This window comes from Xiphophorus hellerii, chromosome 14 (assembly GCF_003331165.1).
Source record: "Xiphophorus hellerii strain 12219 chromosome 14, Xiphophorus_hellerii-4.1, whole genome shotgun sequence".
Classification (NCBI taxonomy): Eukaryota; Metazoa; Chordata; class Actinopteri; order Cyprinodontiformes; family Poeciliidae; genus Xiphophorus; species Xiphophorus hellerii.
Window position 1 is genome coordinate 10,255,180 of NC_045685.1, and position 26,835 is coordinate 10,282,014.

At 38.8% G+C, this 26,835-nt stretch overlaps 2 protein-coding genes across 2 annotated transcripts; both read right to left on the reverse strand.

The window, feature by feature from the left end:
* Positions 1-16,788: 16,788 nt before the first annotated feature.
* Positions 16,789-19,452, reverse strand: LOC116732140 (uncharacterized). The gene is made up of 3 exons (XM_032582127.1): positions 17,435-19,452; positions 17,026-17,199; positions 16,789-16,945 (listed from the first exon to the last, which is right to left on the reverse strand). Exons 1-3 carry the CDS (start codon positions 19,425-19,427, stop codon positions 16,848-16,850), a joined length of 2,265 nt encoding a protein of 754 aa, XP_032438018.1. The 5' UTR covers positions 19,428-19,452; the 3' UTR covers positions 16,789-16,847.
* Positions 19,453-20,001: 549 nt separating this feature from the next.
* On the reverse strand, positions 20,002-26,808 carry LOC116733198 (uncharacterized). Its single transcript, XM_032583980.1, has 9 exons — positions 26,621-26,808; positions 26,240-26,311; positions 25,981-26,070; positions 25,298-25,369; positions 25,039-25,128; positions 24,356-24,427; positions 24,097-24,186; positions 23,418-23,489; positions 20,002-20,124 (listed from the first exon to the last, which is right to left on the reverse strand). Exons 1-9 carry the CDS (start codon positions 26,735-26,737, stop codon positions 20,002-20,004), a joined length of 798 nt encoding a protein of 265 aa, XP_032439871.1. The 5' UTR covers positions 26,738-26,808.
* Between the last annotated feature and the right edge of the window lie 27 nt (positions 26,809-26,835).

The following is a 26,835-nucleotide window of genomic DNA, read 5'->3' on the forward strand; positions in this document are numbered from 1 at the left end:
AAGGGTGTAAAAATGCAGTGTCCGTATTTATCAGTGATCTGTAGCAACTTAAGGTGAATTCACACCAGTCCACATTTCTATCCACACCAAGCCTGTCTGTTTCATTTCCTGAAACACAAAGGACTTTTAGCAACAATTTAGACACAGTCCAGATGTTTGGCATTAAAAGGAACATTCAAAGTGCGTGGCAGTAAACACAGTCAGATCAAGAGAAAAACAGCAACTATGCTTGGTTTTCCAAAGAGACATTCTTCTAAGATCTGCTAAGTTATCCATTTTGGATAACTTATATCCTGGACAGAGACAAAAAGTTGCATTATTAAACTTTTCAGTTTTTTTCTTCCACTCTTTCGAGCAGACAGTCCAAACCCCATGAGGCCGCAGTGAAACCGTAATGCACCAATAATACTGTGAATATTGTCAACATTATTTGTCAAGTTTAGTTAGCATGTTTCAACAATAAGGCGACTCAAAGTGCTTTACACCGTAAAAACATGTAGAGTCACCAATTATGAAACAAACAACACACATATTTTTCAAAATTATGAAGCAAATTGATAAAAGGTCCAGTTGTCATCAATCAAAGGCAACTCTAAACAGGTGGGTTGATTTAAAAGGAGCTCATTGTTTTGGCTGTTTTGCAGCTTTTCTTCGCTTCTCGTTTTTTTGCATGAACATCTCGGATTCGATCCAATAAATAAAACTGGAGCGACGTGAACAACCGATATTTACTTTTATATTGTTGCCATCTGTTTCAACACCTTTTTAAAGGGTTTAAAACGGTAGTGAAAATATATAAAATATCCGTAAATATCAATTATCGACCATTACAGTAACATTAATGTTGGATTTTTGTGTTGTTTATTATTGTTGGGAAGGTTTTCTCATATAAACTCATTCCTTTGTGTCTGTTTTCTTACTTATTTATTGTCTTTTGTTCTCTATGAAGTTTGGTTTTGGCTAGACCAGCGTTTCCCAATTCCGGTCCTCAGGCCCCCCTGCCCTGCATGTTTTAGGTGTTTCCCTTCTGCTACACACCTGGATTGAATATATGGGTGATCAACAGGTTTCTGCAGCACTTGATGGTCATGCAATCATTTGAATCAGCTGCTCTGGAATAGAGGCACATCTAAAACATGCAGAGCAGGGAGGCCTGAGGACCGGAATTGGGAAACGCTGGGCTAGACGATACAGGATTTTTTTTCTTGACCCTCCTTTTCATTCAAAACTCTTCTTTACATCAAAATGTAACGTGAATTAAATGAATCAATCATTTATGCACACATTTTTCTTTTGTTATTGCAGTATTGGAGTTAGCGTTTAAAGCTGAGTTACTGATTGACAGAAAAGGGTTTAAATGAATGAATGGGATGATAAAAGGTTGGATGATTTCAGTTTCAGCTCAGAAAACGCTTCACACTTCATCGATTATTATCTTCAAGCTCGATTTATTCTGATTGGGCGCTTGTTCGAATCCTCGTTCCCTTTTGACAGCAGCATGCGCTTCATCATCGCTGTGAAACTTGAGGCTTTTCAAGCGGGTTTGGAAAGCAGGTCACAAATCCTGCTGCCGCCATTGGGTGGATTAATAAAGACAAAACGTCAAAGAAAATCAGGTTTTCAGTGAGATTTTCTATCTGGGAAAAGCATCCTGAAGGTCTTGATGTTATGGCCAATAACTTAAACAAAAAACCTAAACATGAAGCTAATTGAATCATCACTAAAATCTGGAGATCCTTTATCTAATACACAGAGCGAGTCTAGAAGAAACTGATCCTTTCTGGGGAAAAAACACTTTTTCTCTATCAAGTCTTTCTGCCTTGATAGGTTCATTTATACCTCAGCTCCTCCAAGCTACGCCTCAGCGTTTGAGCCCGGCTCTCTCTCTCTCTCTCTCTCTCTTCGGCTCATTCGTCGGGTTGAGTTGGCGACGGATGTGTGCAAAGCTAAACGCGGTTCGGCTCTGTGAGTCACGGTGCCAGAGGAGGTGCCGCGGCCCAGAGGTTCCGGTGTGTTTCCATGTTTCCGTGCAGGATCACAGAAGGCTGGCGGGGTGATCTGCTGCAGCAGCTTCTCTGCTCTGAGTCAGTACTCGGCCGAGCTCCCAGGTCTCGCTGACACCAAATTTACATTTTGTTCTCGCTTTCCCCGACCCCTCTATGAAAAGACAGTTTGCGGTTATGAGTTTAGTTCTCTCCATCCACAATCATGTGGATGAGTCAGTCACAGGCGCTGTGGAGCTGCAGGTCTTCAAGTTGAGCAACTTTGAAGAGCACGGCGACGCGTTTTGATTGGCTAGTTCCAACAATTTGAAATCATTTTCGAGCATTCCTGCCATGAACTTGATGTGCTAACTGAACACTGCGATTAAGCTCTTTAGGGTTCTTCTCTAAGCTTTCCACTGTCAACTTTTGTGTAAAATATCTGTTAATGCCCCGTGAACAACGTTACAGTATAAATGTGTGTAAATATTAGAGCTGTCAACGTTAATCTGAACATTTTAAGGTGCTAATATTGCATAATCAGATAAATTGCATTTCCTATCTTGACCTAAAGGCCTCTCTGCCACTGAGGGTTACCTCGCAGCAGCGCGTTACAGGGTCTTGTTCTGCGGTCAACAATGCAAACATGAATGAAAAAATGAGTGAGGAGAGTCAGACTGGTGTGTTTAGCATCAAATTATAGTGTAAAAAACCCTAAAACAACCAGATGGGAGTTTGGATTAAATGCAGCCGACTTATTGCTATGATGAATTATCCTTGCACCCAAACACAACCAGTTTGGAGTCATCATCTCTAAATTACGTTTGAAACCACATGACTTCCTTTAAACCTTCTTGATTGCAAAAACCTGGAAAACTGAAATGTTTGGTTTGAGACGGTAAAACATTATTTTATAGTATAATAATTGATCGAGATCCATCACTGCTCTAGAGTGATTAATCTGATTCATATTTTAAATCGATTGACAGCACTTCTGCATAAACTTATATAGCATTATTATATAATGATGGCATGGTAGATTCACACATAAAGCATAAGTAAAATTATATCGACTATTGGAAACAATATGATAACGACCAACATGTCCATGTCAGAATTTGATCAAACAATATGTGAGAAAAAATACCGCTGTCAAGATACACAAAACATCAAACATATTAGCAACAGAAACACATTACAGCAAAACCCGACCTAATTCTGTCACGACAACTAATTTTACCGGACGATATATTGCCCCAGAAGTTATCGCGATAAACAATAATATCGTTACTTTGAGACAATTTTCAAGCAATATAATGGTAAAGGCATAATAATGAAGAAACACATTCTAAATAAACAAGCAGAAATAGTCTTTGTAAACAAAATTGTCCTTCAAAAGAGAGAGACAAAAGACAAATTACGCAAATTAAATTTGTTGAACTCATTTTAATTTATCATGCGATTAATTGATTTATTGTTTCTTGTAATAGGCCTAACCAGGTCAGTGTAGAAACCTCTCTGATCGCCCAAGTGTGTATATAACACACTTTGGGGAGCGTGCACACACACACACACGCCAACAAACTTTATTCAGCACCATGGATAGCAACATGGGGGCTGCAGTTGGTAGCACAGTTGCCTTACAGCAAGAAGGTCCTGGGTTCGATTCCCGGCCCAGGGTCTTTCTGCACGGAGTTTGCATGTTCTCCCTGTGCATGCTGGGTTCTCTCCTGGTTCTCCGGCTTCCTCCCACAGTCCAAAAACATGACTGTCAGGTTAATTGGTCTCTAAATTCTCCCTAGGTGTGAGGTTGTCTGTCTGTGTTGCCCTGCGACAGACTGGCGATGTGTCCAGGGTGAACCCGCCTCTCATCCGGAACGTTAGCTGGAGATAAACACCAGCACCTCCCGACCCCACTAGGGACAAGGGTGTTAGAAAATGGGTGGATGGATAGCAACATGCTCTTTATTCCACTTGGCCCAGCTTGGGGAAGGACGGCTCCCCTCAGCAGCACAGTGAGGAAAACCTTGGCGCTCCGTCTTTGGAAACTCCTTTCTTAACATTTTCAGTCGCTCCTCTGCAGACGTGCTGCTCGTCTTCTTGTTCTTTACAGACTCGCTGCACAGAACCACCTCCTCCACAATGTGCTCCTCTATAAATCACTGGTGTGTTTCCTCTGCTGGTTCAATGCTTCTCACCAGATGTCTACAGACACAGACACACACAGAGAGAAGCCTCTGCAGCCTCAGGCTCAGATCCACCATGTTGCATTCCATGTGCTTACAGCCTATAAACACTGTAGAACGTTGCACACATTCCACATGAACTCGATTTACAGTCTGTTCATCTTTTCGTAGCGTTGTCGTGCTTGGTTTTGGTCTCCAGTAATTTCAATTTGATGCCGTTTTTAATATTTATTGCGTGTCTGTAAATGTGTTCGTGGTTGGTCCCACTCAGGAGTGGGTAGAGTGAGAATAGCACTACTTAAATCGTGTTTTTACTCAAGCAAACGTAAATATCTGCCATCCATGAAGTGCCTGAAAAACTGATCAAAACATCAATAATTTCATATTTTAAAATTACATAATCGGATAGACCAAAATATAAATCTATGTGGAATTGTTTTCACATATTTTAAGGATGAAAAAAAGAAAATGTTCATATAAGGGACAGTACATTTACAAAATGAACTCAGGCGACTGAAAAAAAAAAAAAAAAAAATCCAAATCAATTTCTTTCAATAACAAACAAAAAACTGCCTGGAGAATATTTGGTCAAAACAAGCTTGTTCTTCATCCAGAGAAGTTACTCACAATGGGTAGAGTATTCAGAAATTAGCAATACTTTTTCCTCCAGTAAAAGTAAAAAGTACAATGTAGTACAAATGCTCCTAAAAGCATTTTGTTTCCCCCTCAAAAACGTTACTCAAGTAAATGTAGATACTTACAACCCAACTCAGGTCCGTCCATCACTGACAAAAGCCTTTTTTTTCTTTGCTCTCTCCATATCATTTACATATAATTTATAAACTCTACCTTTTGAAGGTGACTAAGGTAACAATTCTCTGAGTTCAGACCGGTTAGGACCCAAAAACAGACGGCAGCCCGGCAGAATCATGATGCAGTGGACTATTTATTAGACGAAAATCGCTAGAGGCTAAAATGGAAATGAGGTCAAGCAGACTGGTTACATATTAATGATATAAATGTGGAGCAAAAGAAATGACAAAATAGCTTCAAAAGTAAAATAAAATTAACGCAGGGAAATGGGAAGCCCTAAGTAAACAAGACAGAACAAAAAGATTTATTAGGTAATAAATAATAGAAGGGGAACAAAATAAAAATGAAGTAGAATAGATAATATATTGGAGTGAAGGAACAGCAGACTGACTGACTGTTTTTTTATTTTTTAACTAAATGTTTAGATATGGTCCTTTAACCGTTCCGAGTTTAATGGGCAACAAGCCTTACTTTCCTTGTTACCATAGCGGTGAATCCTGTGACAATAGTTGACGGAGTCAGAAATGCAAACTCACGTTCCCGTCTCCTCGGATGCAGAGCGAGCGCCGAGTGACGACGGCTCTGGACAGGAGGTCGACTGATGAGGGGAGGAAGCGATGAGAGAATCCAGGATGAGAGGAAAACCAAACTCTGGCAGATTTCTGTCAGCTCCGATCATCCACGGCAGATGGTCGGGACTGTGATCAGGATTTTTGATTTTCACCAGAGGGACAGACCGATAAACAACCATCAGTTGATTATAATTTTTTTTTTTTTTTGTATGTTCCCACCAGGCAGATGGGGAACAGAGGGCAGTTCTGATATATTCGACCTTTCAAATCGCGCGTCATGCCTCGGCACTAGTTGTGTGGGCCTCCTTGTTTCATCTACAGATGCAGAGTTTCAACTAGATGCTTTTTTAACATTTGTTTTTCTCATTGAAATTAAGATATAATTTCAGTGGCAAACAAGTCAAACTGTTTGCTAATTGCCAAAATAATGAGCAAGAAACATATCTGAGACTTTTTTTTCAGTACAGTCCTCAAATTCAAAAGTTTTTATACCCTTTCAGTTTACCAAAATTTCATACATTTGTTTTAGTGTTTGACAAAACCTTTGACAAACGACGCTGTGGTTTTCATTTAGGCCAATCTTTCCATGCATGACTCAATAAAAGTTAAAATACTTACAAAACATTCAGTATTAACAGAGCAGGTTCAACTGCAAACCAGAGGGGTGTTGTTTCACAAAAGCATAATTCAGAAATAAATAGAGAATAAAACCAGGCTTGACCAGTACATCCTGGTTTTGTCTGTTGAAGACCAAACGACGGTCAGGAGGTGCGACCATGTCTGCGTTTGGGCGGCGTTTTGATGAAACTGCACTCGGTAATTTTACTGAAGAAATATGGATTCCAAACGTTTGAATGACACACAACATTTTATGAGCTGTGCGATGCTGTCAGAGCTCTGGTGGAGTTTGAGTCATTGTCTGAAAAAAAAACAAAACAAAAACAAACCCGACATCCTTCTGCTATTTCCTCTTCGTGGTTTTCAGCATCAGCAGCATCCGGCTGCTGATCACGTGACTCGCGCCATGTGAGAAAGTGTTGCAGTTCTAAGAAATACATCTGTTTTGATACAGCTGGAAAAAAACACCCATTCCTAGCGCAAAAAAAAAAAAAAAACGTTTTATTGAAAAACAGGAGGTTTTTCAAAATTGCCATGTTTCAATTAAGGCATTTTTTGGGGGGGATTGTGAGGCATTTTACACTAATGAAAGAAAACTGCCGCTATAACAGAAAAGCGACGAATGACAGCAAACAATGCATTAGTATGTTTAATAAAACCACTATTCTTAACTAAAAATGTCACAATCACATCATTCAAGGAGTTGCTTATTATTTGCTCAAATGAACTGTAAGTCAAGACTGCAACTGAATTAATCTGACAGCAGATTAATTCATATAACTCGTTTATATAACACATCTCATCAATATTTACAGAGCGAGTCTGGACCAAAGAGAACCTGGCAACAGGTCGAGATTAAATAAGAACATTTTGCAGAGTGGTAAATACTGTTGACTTAGAAACTGGCTGCTCACTTATTTCACTCTTGTACTAATGAAGTCATGGACAGAGCCAAGTCCCTTTGCCTTGACTTGATATACAACACTTTTCTTTAGCAGCCGGTTTTCTAAACCCCAAGGCTTTCTGTGAAAACAACGACGTTCTTCTCTTAGCCTGGTTTGGAGCATCGTCATAGTAACGTATGCGCTAATGCTTTTGTGAAACAAAGTTGAGGTTTAAGTCAGTCAGGATATGCGGGGAAATCCCGGCTTAATCCGCCATCTTGGTTTTGTGAAACAAACAGAGTAGCTGACAGGAAAAACAGAAAGGTCCCGTGACTAACACTGGAGATCCAGGAGCTTAAATTCAGGGCCAGAGCAGAGCTGGACGGAGAACCATTGGAACTAATTAGAGGAAAATGAGAAACACCTGAGGCGACTCATTAACACACGGGAGCAGAACTGGGACTCAAAGACGCTACAAATCAAGCACACAGCTGCTCATGTGCTGAAATATGTTCAGTTTTTCTTTTTTTTGACAAAGCATTCATTGGCTTCATTTTGGCCTAATCACATTAGCCAGGCTAGGCTAATGTCAGCTGTGTGAGGAAATCACTAACTGGACACAATTTGGATGTTTTCATGAAGACGTGTTCTCACTTTTCTAGTGGTTTTCATATTAATGGCTGTGTAGTGAGACTTTTGGTGTGATTTACACTGTTCTACAAGCTGTACACGAACTACTGGAATATTTAAAATAATGAAAAAAGGGGCTGGTGTTAGGCCAGATAATTGTGAAAAGTTTTAACGTGTAAGACAGTTTTGTCTGGTGATGTTGTGCACAGAAGTTTAGCCATTTTACCTTTATTAGTAAAATTATTTTAAAAGTGAGAACTATTAATTAAAAATTAAAGTGTGTTTTTTTTTACCCATGCCATGTTTATTTTTTTAGAACATTTCAAGAAAAAGGGCAACTAAAGGGCAAATTTATGAAGCCCTCAAATTCAGTATAAGTACAGATAAGATGTTCGCTGCCAATGCAACTGATATTGCTCCATAGCATACATATGATAACCTATAATTATCATACATTTAAGGGATTAATTTATGGGATTTAAAGATGCTGTGGGTAATCTTTTAAATGAAAATCTATGTTTTTCGTATTTGTTAAAGCTGTCACTATATCCTGTCAGTATCATAAGTGATGTAAACTGTGAAAAAACATTTATCTCCTCTGCCTGTACCCAGTGCTCCTACTGCCATTTGCAGAAATACTCCGCTCCCAGTCAGAAACAACCAATCAGAGCCAGGAGGAGGGTCTTATCAGTGTAAATCATGCTCATGGACGCGCTGCTAACACCCTTTTTCCCTTGCACCATTGTTCAATCTCCAGATCAGTGCTAAAGTCCAGTTTTCTCTGTAGATTTGAGAAAAGCAAATCGAAATAATAAAAAAAAGTCAAATGTGCAATAAAGTACATATAGGGAAGTTATCATTTTAAGATTTTACTTTTTGAGAGAACAACATTACGTCATTAAATCATCTCCTATTCATGCCTGTTTGCTATATAGAAACCGGAAGAAAGTAAACTGCAGTTTTGCTTTTAACATCTAAATGGCTAGAAACTATTTTCTGACGGCTGAAGCGCTGAGAGGAGTCTGACGTCTCTAGATGATGAGGTGCAGGAGGAAGAGGAGAGAAATTACATGCTATTAAGTGATTCATGTGCTTCAGCGCCCGACCTGATTATTCATCACATTCGGTGGAGACATAAGTAAAGTGGGATATGTTTATGTATTCATACATATAAATTCATACGAGAATGTTCTTGCACCGGCATAAAATGCTAATCAGAAGCACCTGATCCTCGTTCGCGGCTTCCGGCGGCTGAATCCACCTAAAAGCCTCCGCCATCAGCCCCCTTGTTTACCAAGATTAAGAGATTCATCCGCCCCCCTGCAGTGCATCGCGCTCTGACCCTGTTCCCACACAGGGCAGAGCTCTGATCTAAAATAAAACTAACGCTTCGTTATCAGTCGAATGGATCCTGCCTGCTTGGTGTCCAAGCGAGAGAGAAAGAATGAGAGAAACCTTCAAGGGAAATGCATCATTTCGCTTTTCAGAAACGGATTCAAAGGTGTAAAGGATGATGTGTTTGTATGCAGAAAGTCGATCTGAAAGCAGCGCAGTGAGCAGAATATTGATTTCCTTTTACTTCATAAAAAGCCAAAATGCAAAGGCGCATGTCATATTTTTACATACGTTCAGCAAAGACTGGTTTCGTCTGCGTGCGTCGGCCGCGTGCTGACTGACCGACCGACGGTGTTGAATTAACACTCGCTGCCTTTAAACCTCCGTCTGAAAGCGTGGAGGCTGGGGATGAGCACAGAAACAAAGAGCATGAGAAATTAGACCAACGTTCCCTTTTGAAGTCTCTGGACGTCGATATTTGAAGCAGCTTGGCTTTGATTCCACTAATCATCAAATGTAAATCAAAGCACATGTGACAGCCTCCACCTTTATTGGCTCCCCAAGTAAAGATGTATAAAAGCCTTAAAATTAACTGGCTTTTTTATTGCAATAGCATAAGCTCATGCGTTGAGTTGCATTTTGAAAAAAAAAAAAATTACATTATGAATTAATGTTTCCGTGGGATGGAAGTATGATACAAAGTCTGATATCGCTCAGCCTCTCTTCCAAAGACAAGAGTACATATTTATTTCTGTTAAGGAACATTTATAACAATTCAAATTATAATACAACACCTGAAATTAATGTATTATTGCATCAGGTACAAAAAAAAAAAGAGAGAAAAAGTTGATTCTGTTCTTACGTCAGAGAAAGGTTTGGGGGTTTGGCTAATTTCTGAGGGCAAAAAGATATGACAAAAGAGAGATAGATTTAAAAGAAATCTATCTTTTTTTTAAAAAAAAAAAAAGAAATGGCATAAAACCCCAAAAACAAAACAACCAAACACAGAACTGGAACCTAATTAACTAAACTGAAAGTTTGAAATGTTTTACGTCCGTCCATCTCTCCATCAAATGTGACGATTTAGAGGGATAAATCACCCTAACAGTGACGTTTTTGAACTGAAGAGAACCCATAAGAACGGGATTTGAACCCAGAACCTTCGTTCTGCAAAGCAACAGTGCTGCCAATTGCGTCACCAAGCAGACGCAGAAACACAGCAGCATCAGTCTCTTTCATGCGAGCGGCATGCTGCATGCATCCTGTTCCAGGGAGACGGGCAGTAATCTATGCAGAGGACACACACTGACTAGAAAAGTGATGCAAGCCCATTGCATTCTTTGAGACCTTGAGATACCTCGGTGTGTGTATATATGGGTCTTGCTGACAAGCACACACCCCTAATTGTGCTGTTTTTTTTCTGAACTGAACGAATCACATGTGCAGTTTCAGCTGCAGCCTCTCAGAGGATGAATGTTTGTTGGTTTGATGGACCGTCCGCTCTCCTCACTGCGCCTCGTAAAGGCTTGTCCAGTCACACTCACTAAATCAGAATATCACTGAACAGTAGCTCAGTTCATTAAGTGCAACGCACCATGCATGTCACACAGAGAGACGTTTCCAAGCATTTATTTACGTTGATTTTCTGCTTACAGCTGATTACGAATATTTCACCAGACTCAAAAAGTCATCCGAAGTTTTCAACAGGAATGCATTTTCCAATTTATTGAATACGGCTGTGTCCTTGTTGTTGTTGCGATTCTTCTTCTGCTGTTGATGCGAGTCGCCGTTTTCTTTGTTTTGTCTTGCTGGCCACCATCTGACCGGGAGGATTATTGTTCCTGTTTGTCCACAGAGCCAGGCTGCATCCAGTTTTTGTGGTGCCGCATACAGAGAGAGCGTTACACAAAACTCTGCGACTGAACAGACACTTGGAGCATTAGGCTTCACCCGGTCAGCTGGCTCACCGTCTCTTTAATGGGCCCTGCAGGTTCTTCTGTTTAACGAGTCATGTCTTACACTCCAAACATCATTAAAAGTTAAAGAAGCCTTCATGATACTGTATGAATCCAGAATCTCTGTACATTTCCAGGAGCAAGCGCAGCTTCTGCTAAATTTTGCACTGACGTTCTCAAATCATATACTAAAATAATAGCCTAAGTCATTTAACTATTGCTAATAGTGATTAAAAATTAAACAAAAAATCACCACCTCCTTTCCAAAAGATGTTTTAGGCATAAAAGAAAAATACTTTTGCCAAAAAAAAAAAAAAAAAAAAGATTTAGGTCATTATTTTATCAGGTTGACCATAAATACCTCAGACTCGAGGTCAAATTAGGTTCGAAACAGATATTTCAGTGGCCCTCTATTCTCTAGAGGTCAGAGTTGCTGTCAGTCAGTTGCTACGGCAACAAGTCTGTGTACGTACCACAGCCAACGCAGCAGGAAAAGAAGAAGAATACGAGAGGTTCTGAGCTGCTCCTCAACCATTGTTCTGCGTTATTTGTCCCTTCGCTGTGGCGCAACAGAATCGTCTTTCTGTCCTGCAGGGAAATTTCTTGATGTAAACAATAACATGCAACATAACTATGCTACTCTGTACAAGGTACTGTGTACCACATACGTACTGTAGTGCTAATAAGAAGTTAAACCAACAAATTATGAAGCCTGGAAAGATGCAGAAGGAGGTGTGGCGTCTCTGACTTACAAAGGGTTTTTTTGTACCTCAATTTCTGCATATTTTGCCTCTTGTGATTGTAACTTTACACATAAATTAAAAGCACAATAGATGATATGCACTGAAATTGACTCCCACAGTTTAACTCTAACCTTTGGCTTTTCTTCCTTTCAACATAATGAGGGGGCGGCTGACAGGACCTCTCACTCTGACTACAGACACATTTAGCAAAAAGACCTGCTGACAACCGGAGCAGCAGTGACACACTGATACGCAGCGTTTATATAGCGTATGTTGGTGTCTGGCATATTTTCATGTAACGTACGTCTTTGTCCCCAAGCGGCTGAAACCTCTCAGTCACTCAGCAGTGGAGGAGCGTCTCCAGTTTCCCAGACTCGTCAAAGAAAATAGCTGCTGCAGCGCTCGGTTCTCTGAGAGGTCTGCAGGGACCGGGCCGGGTTTTAGCGGGAATCCCTCTCCCTGCTCATTATCAGCTGCTCGGCTTCACTTTTACTCTTCACTTCATCTGCTGTCTCTCTCTCTCTCTCTCTCACTCCAGTTTTTTTTTTCTTTTTCACAGGCAGCACGTTTGTCTCCACAAAACACAGATTTAGCTTCTGCTGCAAAAGGAGCTGACAAACTTAAGGGAGGCGGGGGGGGGGGAATAAAGAATGATGGGAATTAAAATCCTGAAAAGGTCTCTGCAGGCTTCAATGTGTGGAACGCAATGCTTTTCTTTCTTTCTCCCTGTAAATTTCCCCCCCCCAAACCTCCAATTTTGACACAGCAGAGGAAGAAGCTGCGCCAGCAGGGGACTGTGTCTTTCTGTGGAGCAGAGTTCATCCTTCTCTGCCACCTCGATTCAATAATGCAGCAGCCTTAAGCTTCCCTCCATGCATCATTCAAAAGACTCGAGTCTTACTTCGCTTTTCTCCGCATCAAAACCCCCCCTGGTATCAGAGCTCTGCTTTGTCTCCTGCAATCCAGACAATTTTTTTAACAGCCAAAGCAAATCTCAGAATTGATTTCACTTGGAGGAAAGAGGATCTGTGGAGATCCGCGGACAGAATGTGTGTGTTTTGCAAAACGGAGCAACAGGGATCCGACCAATTTCAGCCTGAGCTCTTGTTTACTTATGGAGCGGGAAGATACGAAGAGACGAATAACCAGTAGATCTTGAGTTATCGTGAAATGTCTCACAAGAGCGACTATTTATAGAATACTCTTCACATCATGATTTCATTTAATGAACAAACGCCATTAAAAAAGTATTTTAAAAGAAGGAACGCAGCAAGCAGTTCAGAGATAAAGTTCAATGTCAAGGTTTAAACATCAACAAAGTAGTGGCAGCATCATGCTGTGGGGATGCTGTTCTCGAGCAGGAACAGGGATTTTGGTCAAGATTTATAGAGATATAAATTTGAGCTAAGTAAACGGTAATCATGTTAAAGAACCTGTTGAAGAATGCAAAAACACAAAAGTGTTTTTGATCTAGTTTCTGCTGCAAATATCTTAGTACAATTGAAACAGACAAAACTAGAAGAAACTTTTCAGCGAGATCAGAGCTTGTTTTAAGCTGACGACTCCTTAATGTTGATGAAAACGTACAAGTTCCACTTTACCTACCAGATCACCTTTCTAGTGAAAGTAGCTGCTGATAGGTTTATTTTGTCATAACCTGCAAAGAATCAGCCAGAGACAGAGATTAGGTTTCTTTTGATTTCTTTTCTGCAGAATAGGAGAATTGAGAACAGACGCGACGAATCGCTGTCAAACACTGTCTGGACTCAATTCTGCCAGTTCTTTCTTTGCATTTCTCTTTATTGTATAGAAAAAGGAGGTTGGGCTTCTCTTCACACAGTCACACAGAGAATTGACCAACCGTCTTTACATTCTGAAACCTCCTATGGACATGCCCTTATAAGGGCATGTGGCTGACCACAACTAATCAGTTACAGATGGAACTAATAACACATGAATGTTTAACGTTTTTAGCTTCCAAGCAAACATCCTAAACAAAGTTAATAACATACTACAAAAGAAAGAGAAGTTAAGTAAATATAAAAAGAAGAATAACATAAAAAGAATAATATGAAAACATAACTTGTAAAATAAACTCATGAGTAAATGAACAGGAGGATAATTTTCCTAACAGCTGCATTTCCAATTTGCAATGTACACAAAACTTTTTCAATATTCTGCTAATGTCAATAAAACACGATTTTGCAATGGCAGTGTATCCATTAAATAAGAAATTGAAATGAAAATCGCACGTGAGTAACCTTGATCACGCTATAAGTCATTAAAATTCATGGATTTCCGTCGTGGCGGTGGCGCTCATCATCCATCATCAGAGGAGACGTCAGTCAGGCGCTGGAGCGACAAGCCCCTTATGCCTGGGAGTGGCTACATATAAAGCTCTGGAAAAAAAAAACAAGAGACCACTTAGTTTCTCTAATTTCACATTTAGGTTTGAGTAAAATGAACATTTCATGAACTATTGACAACATGTCTCTGAAATCACAAGCAAAAATTTAGTATTTATTTGAAGAAAGTGAGAAATGGTCGAAATAACAACAAAAACAAAAGATGCAGTGCTTTCAGACCTCAAATAATGCAAAGAAAACAAGTTCATGTTCATTTTTGAAACACCAATACTTGTCTTAACTCGGGAAGAGTTCAGAAATCAGTATTTGGTGGAAAAACCAAGAGGTTTTCAATGGGGTTCAGTGCAGCGTGCTCTTCATTTTTTCCACAGCTGATTATGCAGCATTTCGGACAAATTGCAGATGGTGATTTCCCAAAAGAGCCGTGGATTCAACATTTTTAAATGTCAAACTCAACTTGTGGTGAACTGTGCGATGCAGTGAGAGTCGGCTGCACTTCGTCCGACACCTGTCAGTGTCTACAAATAAGAGCCAAAAAAAAGTGTTTCCATTTCAATTTGCGGGAAAAAAACCCACAACCCATTTTTGTGCGGCTAAAAACCCACATCATCCTAAAACAAAAACGTTTAGTTTTTATCAAAGCAAACAAATTTATCCTCCTTATTCCAATTTGTGCAATTTTCAGGGCAACGGAAAGCTAGCCTCGTGTACCTGACGCTAATCAAGTGTTTTCAACTAGTGTATGCTTTCTTTTTTTAAAAAAAATCTTTTTGTCTTCTGAGCCATTTGTTTTTGGTCGTTCAAGACCCCGAAGAGTTCAACTGAGAAACCTGAGACGCGAATGAAAGGGCCGGGTTATTGAGTTATTGAGCAGAGCGCCTCAGAGCTCCCTGTTTGGGCGGCGAAATGAAGCGGCCGTCCCAACTGTCCGCAGAGCAAACCACCCCAGAGAGCCGCAGTCACGGACTTAGAAAGCAGACGAGCATTATGGGAGGAGAGACGAGGGACGTAATCCGACCTCTCCCCTGCTTTGCTTTGCACATTAAAGATCTACTCTCAGCTCCTTCTCGTGCCCCACTCAGACTGGTAAACCCGCACACACCGCTTCGTTTCTGAAAGACAGCCTTCAGAATTGGATTACAAACTCTGAATGCACTCGGTTCCCCTCCGTTGGGCTCCGTCTCCATCCCCTGCTGGGACTAATGGGCCACAAAAATGCACACACACACACCCACACACACACACACACACACACACACATACAGGTATATAAGGTATAGCCTGCCTTTTTCGCCAAACAGGCCCGACGGTGGTTTAGCTGGACTACCCTTTCCCAAGTAGCTAGAGCAATGGGAGGTGGCTTAAAACACTGCAAAAAATCTGAAAAAATTTTAGCTCACTTTAGGTTTCAGATAGCAGCTACACAGCCTTTCTTTCAGCAGCCTGACAACATGGTGGCTTATATGGACATCAGCAAATGTGGTTTATGAGAACAAAACAAAGTATTGTGAGAACTTTAAAGGGACAACTACGTCATATTTAAAAACCTGCTGATTAGCATAAATACACAACCTGACAGCACAAAGCATTAACAGAACATATTTTATTAGGTAAATATGACCAAATAATTCAATTATTTTTCTTTAAAAAATAAAAGTAAGCCTCAAATTGAAATTACCAAAAGAAAAACAATCTAATTTAAGTGCCTCAACAAAACGTACACAAAAGTAAAATAAGGGCTTTAGGGTGCAGACTGTTGCCAAATATTCTGAATATAAATAAATAAGTAAAAGAATGTTAAATTAAAATTCTGCCACCTTTTCGAATAATTTTTATGCTGGACAACAGAAAAATGCCTCACCATTAGGAAAACGCTTTTCTGCCTATCAACACAAATACATTTAAACAGCCTCTAAGTCACGGGACTTTACAGATAATATTGTTTGATAGGCAACAAAAAAAAAAAAATGTTTTAGTAGCATGAACAAAATGGAACACTTTTGAACAAATGATTACTTCACATAAAATCTAGAGCCTTTTCTTTTGTGCCTGCCTCATAGCAGTTATTCCACGGTTTCTCACAAAGTCCCTGATATTTTGTGCTGTTCTTTGAGCCAGCACAGGACCTTCCACCAACTTGCAGTGTTTGCACTCATTTTTAGTGGCAAGTTTTCCTTTACCTATGTGAGCTTTAAAATGCCTCATAACAGCAGAAACCTCAGCACTTGACCATGGTTTTTTTGGTTGTCTTCTTGGTGCAGCAGAGGAAGTCTCTGAAGGGAAAAAAGTAAAGAGAAAAATGATTAAAACAGTTTATTAAAACAAAAAATGAAAAACATTCAAGATGGCTGCTGGCCAAGCATGTTTGTAAGTTTCTCTACTAATCAACTAACTGAGAAAGTGGACAAAAATTTGGAATACAATGCTTCAAAAATGTGAAATTACTGGAAATTGGGTGGAGAAGAAGGACAATGAGAAATGTCCAAGCAGAAACAAAAGCAATCTCCCAAATGGAGGCATGTGGACAAAAAACAAGTTGTTTCAGTTTAGTTTTATTTCATGCTTGTGCTCAATAAAGAGCTTATTTATTGTTGAACTCCGTGTCTTCCTGTCTTTGGTATGGCTCAAAGAGCCGGTCGTAACACTCTTCACTAGGTTGGCACATGTCTCAAGCAAATGGCATATAGTTTGAGGGCATCTAGACTGCATGGCCTTTAAGCATGAACTAGTTAATATGGTCAGCGCAGTAGAATTATGCTTTAACTAAATGTAGCTAGGATCAAAACACAGACTCATAAGGAAACTTGACTTGCCTTCAACAGGAGGGACAGTTTCCTCTGCTGTCGATGACACTGCTCCCACTAAGACAAACAACAAAAGTTTAAAAAACAAAAAACAGATAGACAAAAAGTTATAGCATCTTTGGATTCAAGTAACATACACAAATCATCAATATTCTTGCTTTGCTCAGGTTCCACAGGTTCCACAGGTTCCACAGGTTCCTCAGGTTCCACAGATTCCACGGTTTCCACGGGTTCCTCAGGTTCCACAGAATCGCAGTCATCCAAGTCACTTAAATCTTCCTTTTCTTCATCCTCACTTAGTTCTATTTCATCTGAAAGGCATTATTAGAATACAAATGAGTGCCATACATACAATTATATCTAAGCATTACCAAAATGAGGCTTAAAACACATTTTGTATTTATTAGTATTTTCTAACAGAGAATCCCTACTGTAATATTTTCCAATAATAATCATTTATTTAAATCCACCAGTTTTACGAATGTTGATTATGTCAGACAAGTCCTACTAATGGAAATAAGATCACAAAAACAATTCAGCAATAACCTTCGATTTCGATGTCATCAAGGGATTTTCCTTGCAGGGTGGATACGTGTCCTTTCTCCATGGACAAAAGAAGCTTAGAAATCTTTGCCAGTTGTGTTGTTGGCACAGGTAAGCGATAAAATTCCCTGTGGACACGAATGTCATGTCCCAGGAAGTCAGCCACCTGGTCAATTTCATTATTTTTGAGATTGAGGACTTGTGACAATGTGGCAACATGCTTCCTGAGTTGCGTGGACCTGAGGAACTCGGGATGCTTCGCCCCACATTGGCTTCCATAAACACGCAAACAGTCTTGGCCCCTGTAGTGACTTTGAGATCTTGGTCGGGCAAAAAGAAAGATGTTTGTGGAGCAAACACCACATTGCTCTCTTTTGCTGACCAGCAGAGTCAGAGCATCCACCACATCTGGAGAAAGGAGAACCGCAACTTTTCGACCTCTTTTTCCAATTATTTCAACACGACTGAAGTAGCTACAGAGCCTTTTTTCAACCTTGGACAATCCAGCAGCAACATCTTCATGGAGCTTGGAGTCATCTCTCTGCTGGAAACCTCTGAGACGCATCTTTGAGACTTCTCCAGCTCGTCTTCGATTGAACACAATGACCTGTGCAAGAGTAACTTTTGCAAGTTCTGCATAATTCTGGGGGCTGACCTCTTCTTTCAAGTTAGAAAATGCATTTTCTCCAGATTTCTTAAGGTACCTATGAAGACTCTGAACATCTTCTGTGAATGGTAAGGTTAATGGCTTATTATATTTGGCATGACTCAGAGTGTTCAAGGCAGTATGTGACACTAACTCAGACCACTTGGATGTATACAGCTTTTTGAAAGTGTCTGTTGACTTAATCAGTTCTTCATCTTCTGCCATGAGCGCTCGGCAATGGATAATGTCACTGATTTTCTGTAGTGTATGTCCCAGTTTTAGTGCAAGACTTGGTGTTTGGTATGAATGCTTTTCTTCATCAAAACCGCAGACAATCTTTACTGCCTGGACAACTCTTTGGAAGTTAGCAGGTTTCACAGCTTCCTCCAAGTTATGTATAGAGAATTCAGACCGTAGACATATTAACAGACGTCCAATTTCACGGAGCTTCTGTCGGATGTACTCATACTTAGTAGGGTCTTGTCCATGTCTGTTGTAGAGAGACTGGGCAAACTGAATAATGGTCAGGTCATTTCTCACAACTGTGGCTACATCATCCTGCTTCATGGGACCAAGGAGCTTCCAAACCCCACTTGAAATCTCTTGACAGAATGCAGACTCTTGAGCCATAGCAAAACCCAGTACTTTGGTTCTTCCATGTCCTTGGTTCAAATCTTCATTTTGTGGCTTACAGGGGCATCTTTGGACATGTCTCCATAGTTCCTTTCGAATGTACATACCTTGGCAGTACATACAATGTATAAATGTTCCAGTCTTTGCTTTTGGCTTTCTCTTAACTTTCAACGATCCTTTCCCACTTTGTAAAACCTCACAGTTATGTTTGAAGTTCCCCTTGTTTCTCATTTTTTCTAGAAGAACATTGCGCTCTTTTGAGTCTTCCGGAAGGGAAAAGGCATAAGCAATTTCAGCATGTGTCTTGTGGGTTTTTAAATGGCGTGAAATTTTGGTCTGTGGCCTACCACATACAAAGCAGTAGTTCTTAGCACTCAAAATATGCTGTGAGGATTCCTGTTTGTGAAGCTCCTTTTGACTTTTTGGTTTATTGTTTGAGTCTTTGGTAGACTTGGCTGGGCTGAATGTTTCGAATGTGCCATCACCCATATCATCTATGTGAAAAGGAGGCCAGTAATTTGATGTGCAAGGTTCAACCACAGAACTTGAGTCTGGCAAGAATGAAGTGAGATCGGGTATTGTTGGGTTTCCTTGAATTTGTCCAACTTTAGACTTGATGGGCTGAAGAGGGATGCTAACATCTGAGTCTTCATCAGCTTCTGCAGATTCTGAATTTGGTATGTAGTCAATATCAGATGCATGGTCATCGTCTGACATTTCACATTCTTTGGAAGGTGATGTGTTGTTATCTGATGAGGAGTCAGCTATGGAATACTTAAAAAGTTCTTTTGCCTGAAATTGGGAGTGGGAAGTGGGAAATATAATTTATGTTAAAATGGAGACTTAGAAGGTAAAGCTAAAAAAACGTATGTGGATATTCACCTGAGATCCGTCATCCTTTGTAATTTGTTTAAGGCAGTATGAATGCCAGACTTTTGAACAACCTGTGAAAAAATTTAAATGTAAAAAAACCACAGAAGACAAGCAAAATCCAAAATCTCAAATAAACCATTACACCTTACTTTTAGATCAGATGGAATAGTTAAATATAGATTAACAATTTTTTTTTTAAATGTGCAAAATTGAACATTCTGGATAAAATTTTTATGTTCTGTTTTAAATAAAGATCAAGGTCAAAGGCTTTAAGGTACTTTGAAAACTTCCACTGCTTTGAAAGTCACCATGATGACATAAATTGCATTGTATTGAAAACTATATACTCAATTCTGACACTGTAATTTGTTCAACAAAGACATACATCCTATTAAAATTAATTAATTCACAGTACAAATTAACTAAATATCTTACCTTTGCACTGGTAGCCAACCCACTTGAATGAAGCACAAGGTCCAAAACACTGAGTACACTTCTCCAAAGAGGATACTGTTGTGCACATCAAGTGATGTTTTTGACACTACAAAGAACAAATTAAACATATATTTAAAAACACACACACATATACATATATATACAGTCATATGAAAAAGTTTGGGCAGCCCTATTAAACTTAATTATTTTTATATATAAATATTTGGGTGTTTGCAACAGCTATTTCAGTTTGATATATCTGATGGACATAAGTAATGTTTCAGTATTGAATTGAGGTTTATTGTACTAACAGAAAATGTGAAGTATGCATTAAAACAGAATTTGACAGGTGCAAAAATATGGGCACTTCAACAGAAAAGTGGCATTAATATTTAGCAGATCCTCCTTTTGCAAAAATAACAGCCTCTAGTCACTTCCTGTAGCTTTTAATGAGTTCCTGGATCCTGGATGAAGGTATTTTTGACCATTCTTCTTTACAAAACAATTCCAGTTCAGTTAAGTTTGATGGTCGCTGAGCATTTACAGCCTGCTTCAAATCATCCCACAGATGTTCAATGATATTCAGGTCTGGGGATTGGGATGGCCATTCCAGAACATTGTAATTGTTCGAGTAGATTTGGAGCGGTGTTTTGGATCATTGTCTTGCTGAAATATCCCAGCGCAACTTCAACTTCGTAACTGATTCTTGAACATTATTCTCAAGAATCTGTTGATATTGAGTGAAATCCATGCAACCCTCAACTTTAACAAGATCCCCAGTGCTGACATTGGCCAAAGCATGATGAAACCTCCACCACATTTTACAGTGGGTAGCAAGTGTTTTTCTTGAAACGCTGTATTTTTTTGCTGCCATGTATAACGCTATTTTTTATGACTAAACAACTCAATCTTTGTTTCTTTTTTTTATTTTATCTTTATTGATTCTCAAGAAAGTATCACTTACATAAACTTAGGCCTCTACATCACAGGATTAACTTCAACATTTGTAATAAGGTAGACATGTAGACCATTGCATAATAACAGTCAAAACAAAAATGCAACTTCACTTCCCTGAGAAAGATTATAAAGCAAGGAATAAAGAGAGTGTGAAAGAAGAAACCAAAAATAGAGAAAGGAATCAAGTTAGAAATGTAAAGAGCAAACCAGAAAAAAAAAGAAATACATGAACGAAAGACATAGTATAAAATAATTATGAAGTATGGCTGTCATAGGAGATTTAATCAAGTTTGGTCTCTAAAAATGAAATCAGATCTCTACCCAAATCTGCCACCACTGACAGAATTGTTCAGTCCTGTGACTGTTATTTCTTTTCCATTTTATACATGTTAAATGTTATGTCGATCCAGTCGTCGAAAGTTGGTTTGTCTTGTGATAACCATTTTCTTGTAATGTTTTTCTTACTTGCTATTAATAAAATAGTCATTAAATATTTATTTCTTTTTGAAGAAATTATGTAAAATACATAAGCTTGATCTCAAAAGGAATGTTCTGCTTGAAAATATCTTGTAAGGCACTATTTATCTCTTTTCAGTAATCTTTTATGATTGGGTAGTCCCAGAAGACATGATAATGGTTTGCGTTTTGACTCGGTCATCCGTCTCCTTAATTTTTTGGTGTATGTTGATGAGATCTGACTTAATGTCATCAAGCTGTTGTTTCATATCTTTTCGGAAATCCCGTAACTCCCCCAGGATTTGCGCTAGTGCAGTCGAGTCAGTGGAAAGCTTATTAGCATTAGCTTCGCTGAGGTGCTGATGTGTTGGTGAGCTACCTGCCATCTTTCTTTCTTTTGCCAATTCTTTATTCGTGGTTTTCTTATTCCCGTCCCTTTTCCCCATTCTAGACCCCCTTATAGATTCCATTTTACTCATTTTTTGTTATATTTGGCAATTAATGGCGGTCAAATTAAGATTTACTGGAGGTGCAGTCAGCTCAAGCTGCCATCTTGGAAGTTGACGTCACCGGAACCCCTCAATCTTTGTTTCATCAGTCCACAGGACCTTGTTCCAAAATGAAACCGGCTTGTCCAAATGTGCTTTTGCATACCTCAAGCGACTGTTTGTGGCATGCTTGCAGAAAAGGCTTCTGTCGCATCACTCTCCCATACAGCTTCTCCTTGTGCAAAGTGCGCTGAATTGTTGAACAATGCACAGTGACACCATCTGCAGCAAGATGATGCTGCAGGTCTTTGAGGTGGTCTGTGGGTTGTCTTTGATTGTTCTCACCATTCTTCTTCTCTGCCTCTCTGATATTTTTCTTGGCCTGCCACTTCTGGGCTTAACAAGAACTGTCCCTGTGGTTTTCCATTTCCTTACTATGTTCCTCACAGTGGAAACTGACAGTTTAAATCTCTGAGACAACTTTTTGTGTCCTTCCTCTAAACAACTATGTTGAACAATCTTTGTATTCAGATCATTTGAGAGTTGTTTTGAGGTGCCCATGATGCCACTCTTCAGAGGAGACTCAAATAGGAGAACAACTTGCAACTGGCCACCTTAAATACATTTTCTCATGATTGGATACACTTGTCTATGAAGTACAAAGCTTAATGAGGTTACCAAACCAATTTTGTGTTTCAGTAAGTCAGTGAAAAGTAGTTGGGAGTATTGAAATCAATAAAATGATAAGGGTACCCAAATTTTTGCACCTGTCAAATTCTGTTTTAATGCATATTGCACATTTTCTGTTAGTACAATAAACCTCAATTCAATACTGGAATATTACTGTTTCCATCAGTTATTAGATATATCAAACTGAAATAGCTGTTGCAAAACCCCAAATATTTAGAAATAAAATAATTAAGATTAATAGGGGTGCCCAAACGTTTTCACAGACAGACAGACAGACATATTTTATTATTTATATTTATTAGCTCAGATGGAGTAGCTTTTCAATGAATAAGCAATTTCCCCTTTGGGATCATACTATATTGGATAATAAATGAGACAAATAATTACAGAGGGTTTCAGTCATAAAAAACAACTTTTTCTGCGAACTTTTAAATTGTTGAATTAAAAATATTGTGTCGTCAAAATGTAGATAAATACAAAAGACAAAATTTATATATATATATATATATATATTTTTTTTTTTTTAAACTTTGACAACATTTAAAACATTTTTCTAAGATTATATTCTGTGCCACCAAGTCAACATTTATCAGAAGTCAAACCAATATTCTCAACCTCACAAGAACCAAAACATATGCTTTTATCTATTCAATAAAGCAAGGTCCCCATATATGAAATGGCTGACTACTTCACAGAGATATCTTCACTTAAATGATTGTGCTATGAGAGCCAACAACCATGGAAGGAAACTAGTTTTAAATCCAGCCAAAATGTTCGGTAAATTAAAAATGAAATCCAACTTCTGTACCTGTTCTGTGTTGCCAGCTGAAGAAGTTGTACGAGGACAGTCAGGACTTTGGGTCATTTCTTTCTCCAATTCCTGTGAAAAAGAAGATTGATTTTTTTCTCCACAGAAATTCTGTGATGCAGCAGAGAAAATAGTCCGATTGTGACTCAAGTGCTTTAAATCCTGGAAACACCTTAAAAGATGAACGGTAAACACATTGAATGACAGCAAACTTTAACAAATATTCAAAATACTCCAATTTCACCAGCATTGACAAGACTGAAGTCTGATTCTGTTGTGAAATTAAAAGAAATTTTAGCAAAAATCTATGCATCTACTTTAACCTTTAAGAAATTAAAATATTTACTCTCCCAATATATTCTGTAATGCCAAGTCAACATTTATGAGAGGTCAAATCAATATTTACAAGGTCACAAGAACCAAAACATATGTTTTTATCAATTCAAGAACGCAAGGTCCCCATATACAATATGGTCCTCCTGTATCACATTGGGGCAGGTGACCATGAAACACACACATACACACGCTGAACTTACAAACTGAAAACCATGACATGAGACTGTCCTTACAAACCAATGTCCAGATAAACCACATGGCATTCAGGTCCACACACAGACACACTGAAGTTGAACAGGTTGGCTGACTGACATCATTTAGCTGCACCTTAAACATAAAATACCTCTGAATTGATGGGGAGTGAATCCAGGACAGGGTCTGTCTCATTTGGGACACTGGTTGTCATCTGATCCTGATCATTTTCAGCTGTGATCTGAAACAGAAAATAAATACAAGTCAACACCATACTGCCCTTGATTACTTCACAGAGATATCTTCACTTAAATGATTGTTTTATGAGAGAAAACACCCATGCAAGGAAACTAGTTTTAAATCCAGCCAAAATGTTTGGTAATTTCAAAATGAAAACCCAACTTCTGTACCTGTTCTGTGTTGCCAGCTGAAGAAGTTGTACGAGGACAGTCAGGACTTTGGGACATTTCTTCCTCCAATTCCTGCGAAAAAGAAGAAAAATTGATTTTTTTCTCCCCAGAAATTCTGTGATGCAGCAGAGAAAATAGTCCGATTGTGACTCAAGTGTTTTGAATCCTGGAAACAACCTAAAGGATGAACGGTAAACACATTGAATGACAGCAAACTTTAACAAATATTCAAAATACTCCAATTTCACCAGCATTGACAAGATTGAAGTCTGATTCTGTTGTGAAATTAAAAGAAATTTTAGCAAAAATCTATGCATCTACTTTAACCTTTAAGAAATTAAAATATTTACTTTCCCAATATATTCTGTAATGCCAAGTCAACATTTATGAGAGGTCAAATCAATATTTACAAGGTCACAAGAACCAAAACATATGTTTTTATCAATTCAATAACGCAAGGTCCCCATATACAATATGGTCCTCCTGTATCACATTGGGGCAGGTGACCATGAAACACACACATACACACGCTGAACTTACAAACTGAAAACCATGACATGAGACTGTCCTTACAAACCAATGTCCAGATAAACCACATGGCATTCAGGTCCACACACAGACACACTGAAGTTGAACAGGTTGGCTGACTGACATCATTTAGCTGCACCTTAAACATAAAATACCTCTGAATTGATGGGGAGTGAATCCAGGACAGGGTGTGTCTCATTTGGGACACTGGTTGTCATCTGATCCTGATCATTTTCAGCTGTGATCTGAAACAGAAAATAAATACAAGTCAACACCATACTGCCCTTGATTACTTCACAGAGATATCTTCACTTAAATGATTATTCTATGAGAGAAAACACCCATGAAAGGAAACTAGTTTTAAATCCAGCCAAAATGTTTGGTAATTTCAAAATGAAAACCCAACTTCTGTACCTGTTCTGTGTTGCCAGCTGAAGAAGTTGTACGAGGACAGTCAGGACTTTGGGACATTTCTTCCTCCAATTCCTGTGAAAAAGAAGAAAAATTGATTTTTTTCTCCCCTGAAATTCTGTGATGCAGCAGAGAAAATAGTCCGATTGTGACTCAAGTGTTTTGAATCCTGGAAACAACCTAAAGGATGAACGGTAAACACATTGAATGACAGCAAACTTTAACAAATATTCAAAATACTCCAATTTCACCAGCATTGACAAGACTGAAGTCTGATTCTGTTGTGAAATTAAAAGAAATTTTAGCAAAAATCTATGCATCTACTTTAACCTTTAAGAAATTAAAATATTTACTTTCCCAATATATTCTGTAATGCCAAGTCAACATTTATGAGAGGTCAAATCAATATTTACAAGGTCACAAGAACCAAAACATATGTTTTTATCAATTCAATAACGCAAGGTCCCCATATACAATATGGTCCTCCTGTATCACATTGGGGCAGGTGACCATGAAACACACACATACACACGCTGAACTTACAAACTGAAAACCATGACATGAGACTGTCCTTACAAACCAATGTCCAGATAAACCACATGGCATTCAGGTCCACACACAGACACACTGAAGTTGAACAGGTTGGCTGACTGACATCATTTAGCTGCACCTTAAACATAAAATACCTCTGAATTGATGGGGAGTGAATCCAGGACAGGGTCTGTCTCATTTGGGACACTGGTTGTCATCTGATCCTGATCATTTTCAGCTGTGATCTGAAACAGAAAATAAATACAAGTCAACACCATACTGCCCTTGATTACTTCACAGAGATATCTTCACTTAAATGATTGTTCTATGAGAGAAAACACCCATGCAAGGAAACTAGTTTTAAATCCAGCCAAAATGTTTGGTAATTTCAAAATGAAAACCCAACTTCTGTACCTGTTCTGTGTTGCCAGCTGAAGAAGTTGTACGAGGACAGTCAGGACTTTGGGACATTTCTTTCTCCAATTCCTGTGAAAAAGAAGAAAGATTGATTGTTTTATCCCCACAGAAGATTTTCTGATGTAGCAGAGAAAATAATTTGGTGGTTAACCCAAGTGTTTTGAATTCTGGAAACAGTCTGCAAGACGAATGCTAAGAAACAAGTTGACTATTATAATTTCACCAGCACTGACCAAATTGAAGTCTGATTCTGTTAATTAAAATCACCAAAAATAAAAATATTTTCTATAACCTTTAAGAAATTAAAATATTTACTCTCCCAATATATTCTGTGATGCCAAGTCAACATTTATCAGAGGTCAAACCAATATTCACAACCTTGATGGGGAGTGAATCCAGGACTGGATCTGTCTCGTTTGGGACACTGGTTATCATCTGATCCTGGTCATTTTCAGCTCTGATCTGAAACAGAAAATAAATACAAGTCAACACCATACTGCCCTAGATTACTTCACAGAGATACCCTCACTTATATTCAGATTTTGTCTTAAAACTTTCAATAATATCATTTTCCCACACCTTTATTTGGTCTT

Bases quoted from the DNA above. Each gene is read 5' to 3' on its own strand.
- LOC116733198 (XM_032583980.1), bottom strand. From the start codon at position 26,737: ATGGTGTTGACTTGTATTTATTTTCTGTTTCAGATCAGAGCTGAAAAT. The intron at 26,312-26,620 runs GTTGTGAATATT...TCTTTTTCACAG, and splicing joins TGGATTCACTCCCCATCAAG to GAATTGGAGAAAGAAATGTC. The intron at 26,071-26,239 runs GTACAGAAGTTG...TTTCTGTTTCAG, and splicing joins CAGCTGGCAACACAGAACAG to ATCACAGCTGAAAATGATCA.
- LOC116732140 (XM_032582127.1), bottom strand. From the start codon at position 19,427: ATGTCAGACGATGACCATGCATCTGATATTGACTACATACCAAATTCA. The intron at 17,200-17,434 runs GTTATTGCTGAA...AATGCCTTTCAG, and splicing joins TGATGACATCGAAATCGAAG to ATGAAATAGAACTAAGTGAG. The intron at 16,946-17,025 runs GTATGTTACTTG...TGTTTGTCTTAG, and splicing joins CAAGAATATTGATGATTTGT to TGGGAGCAGTGTCATCGACA.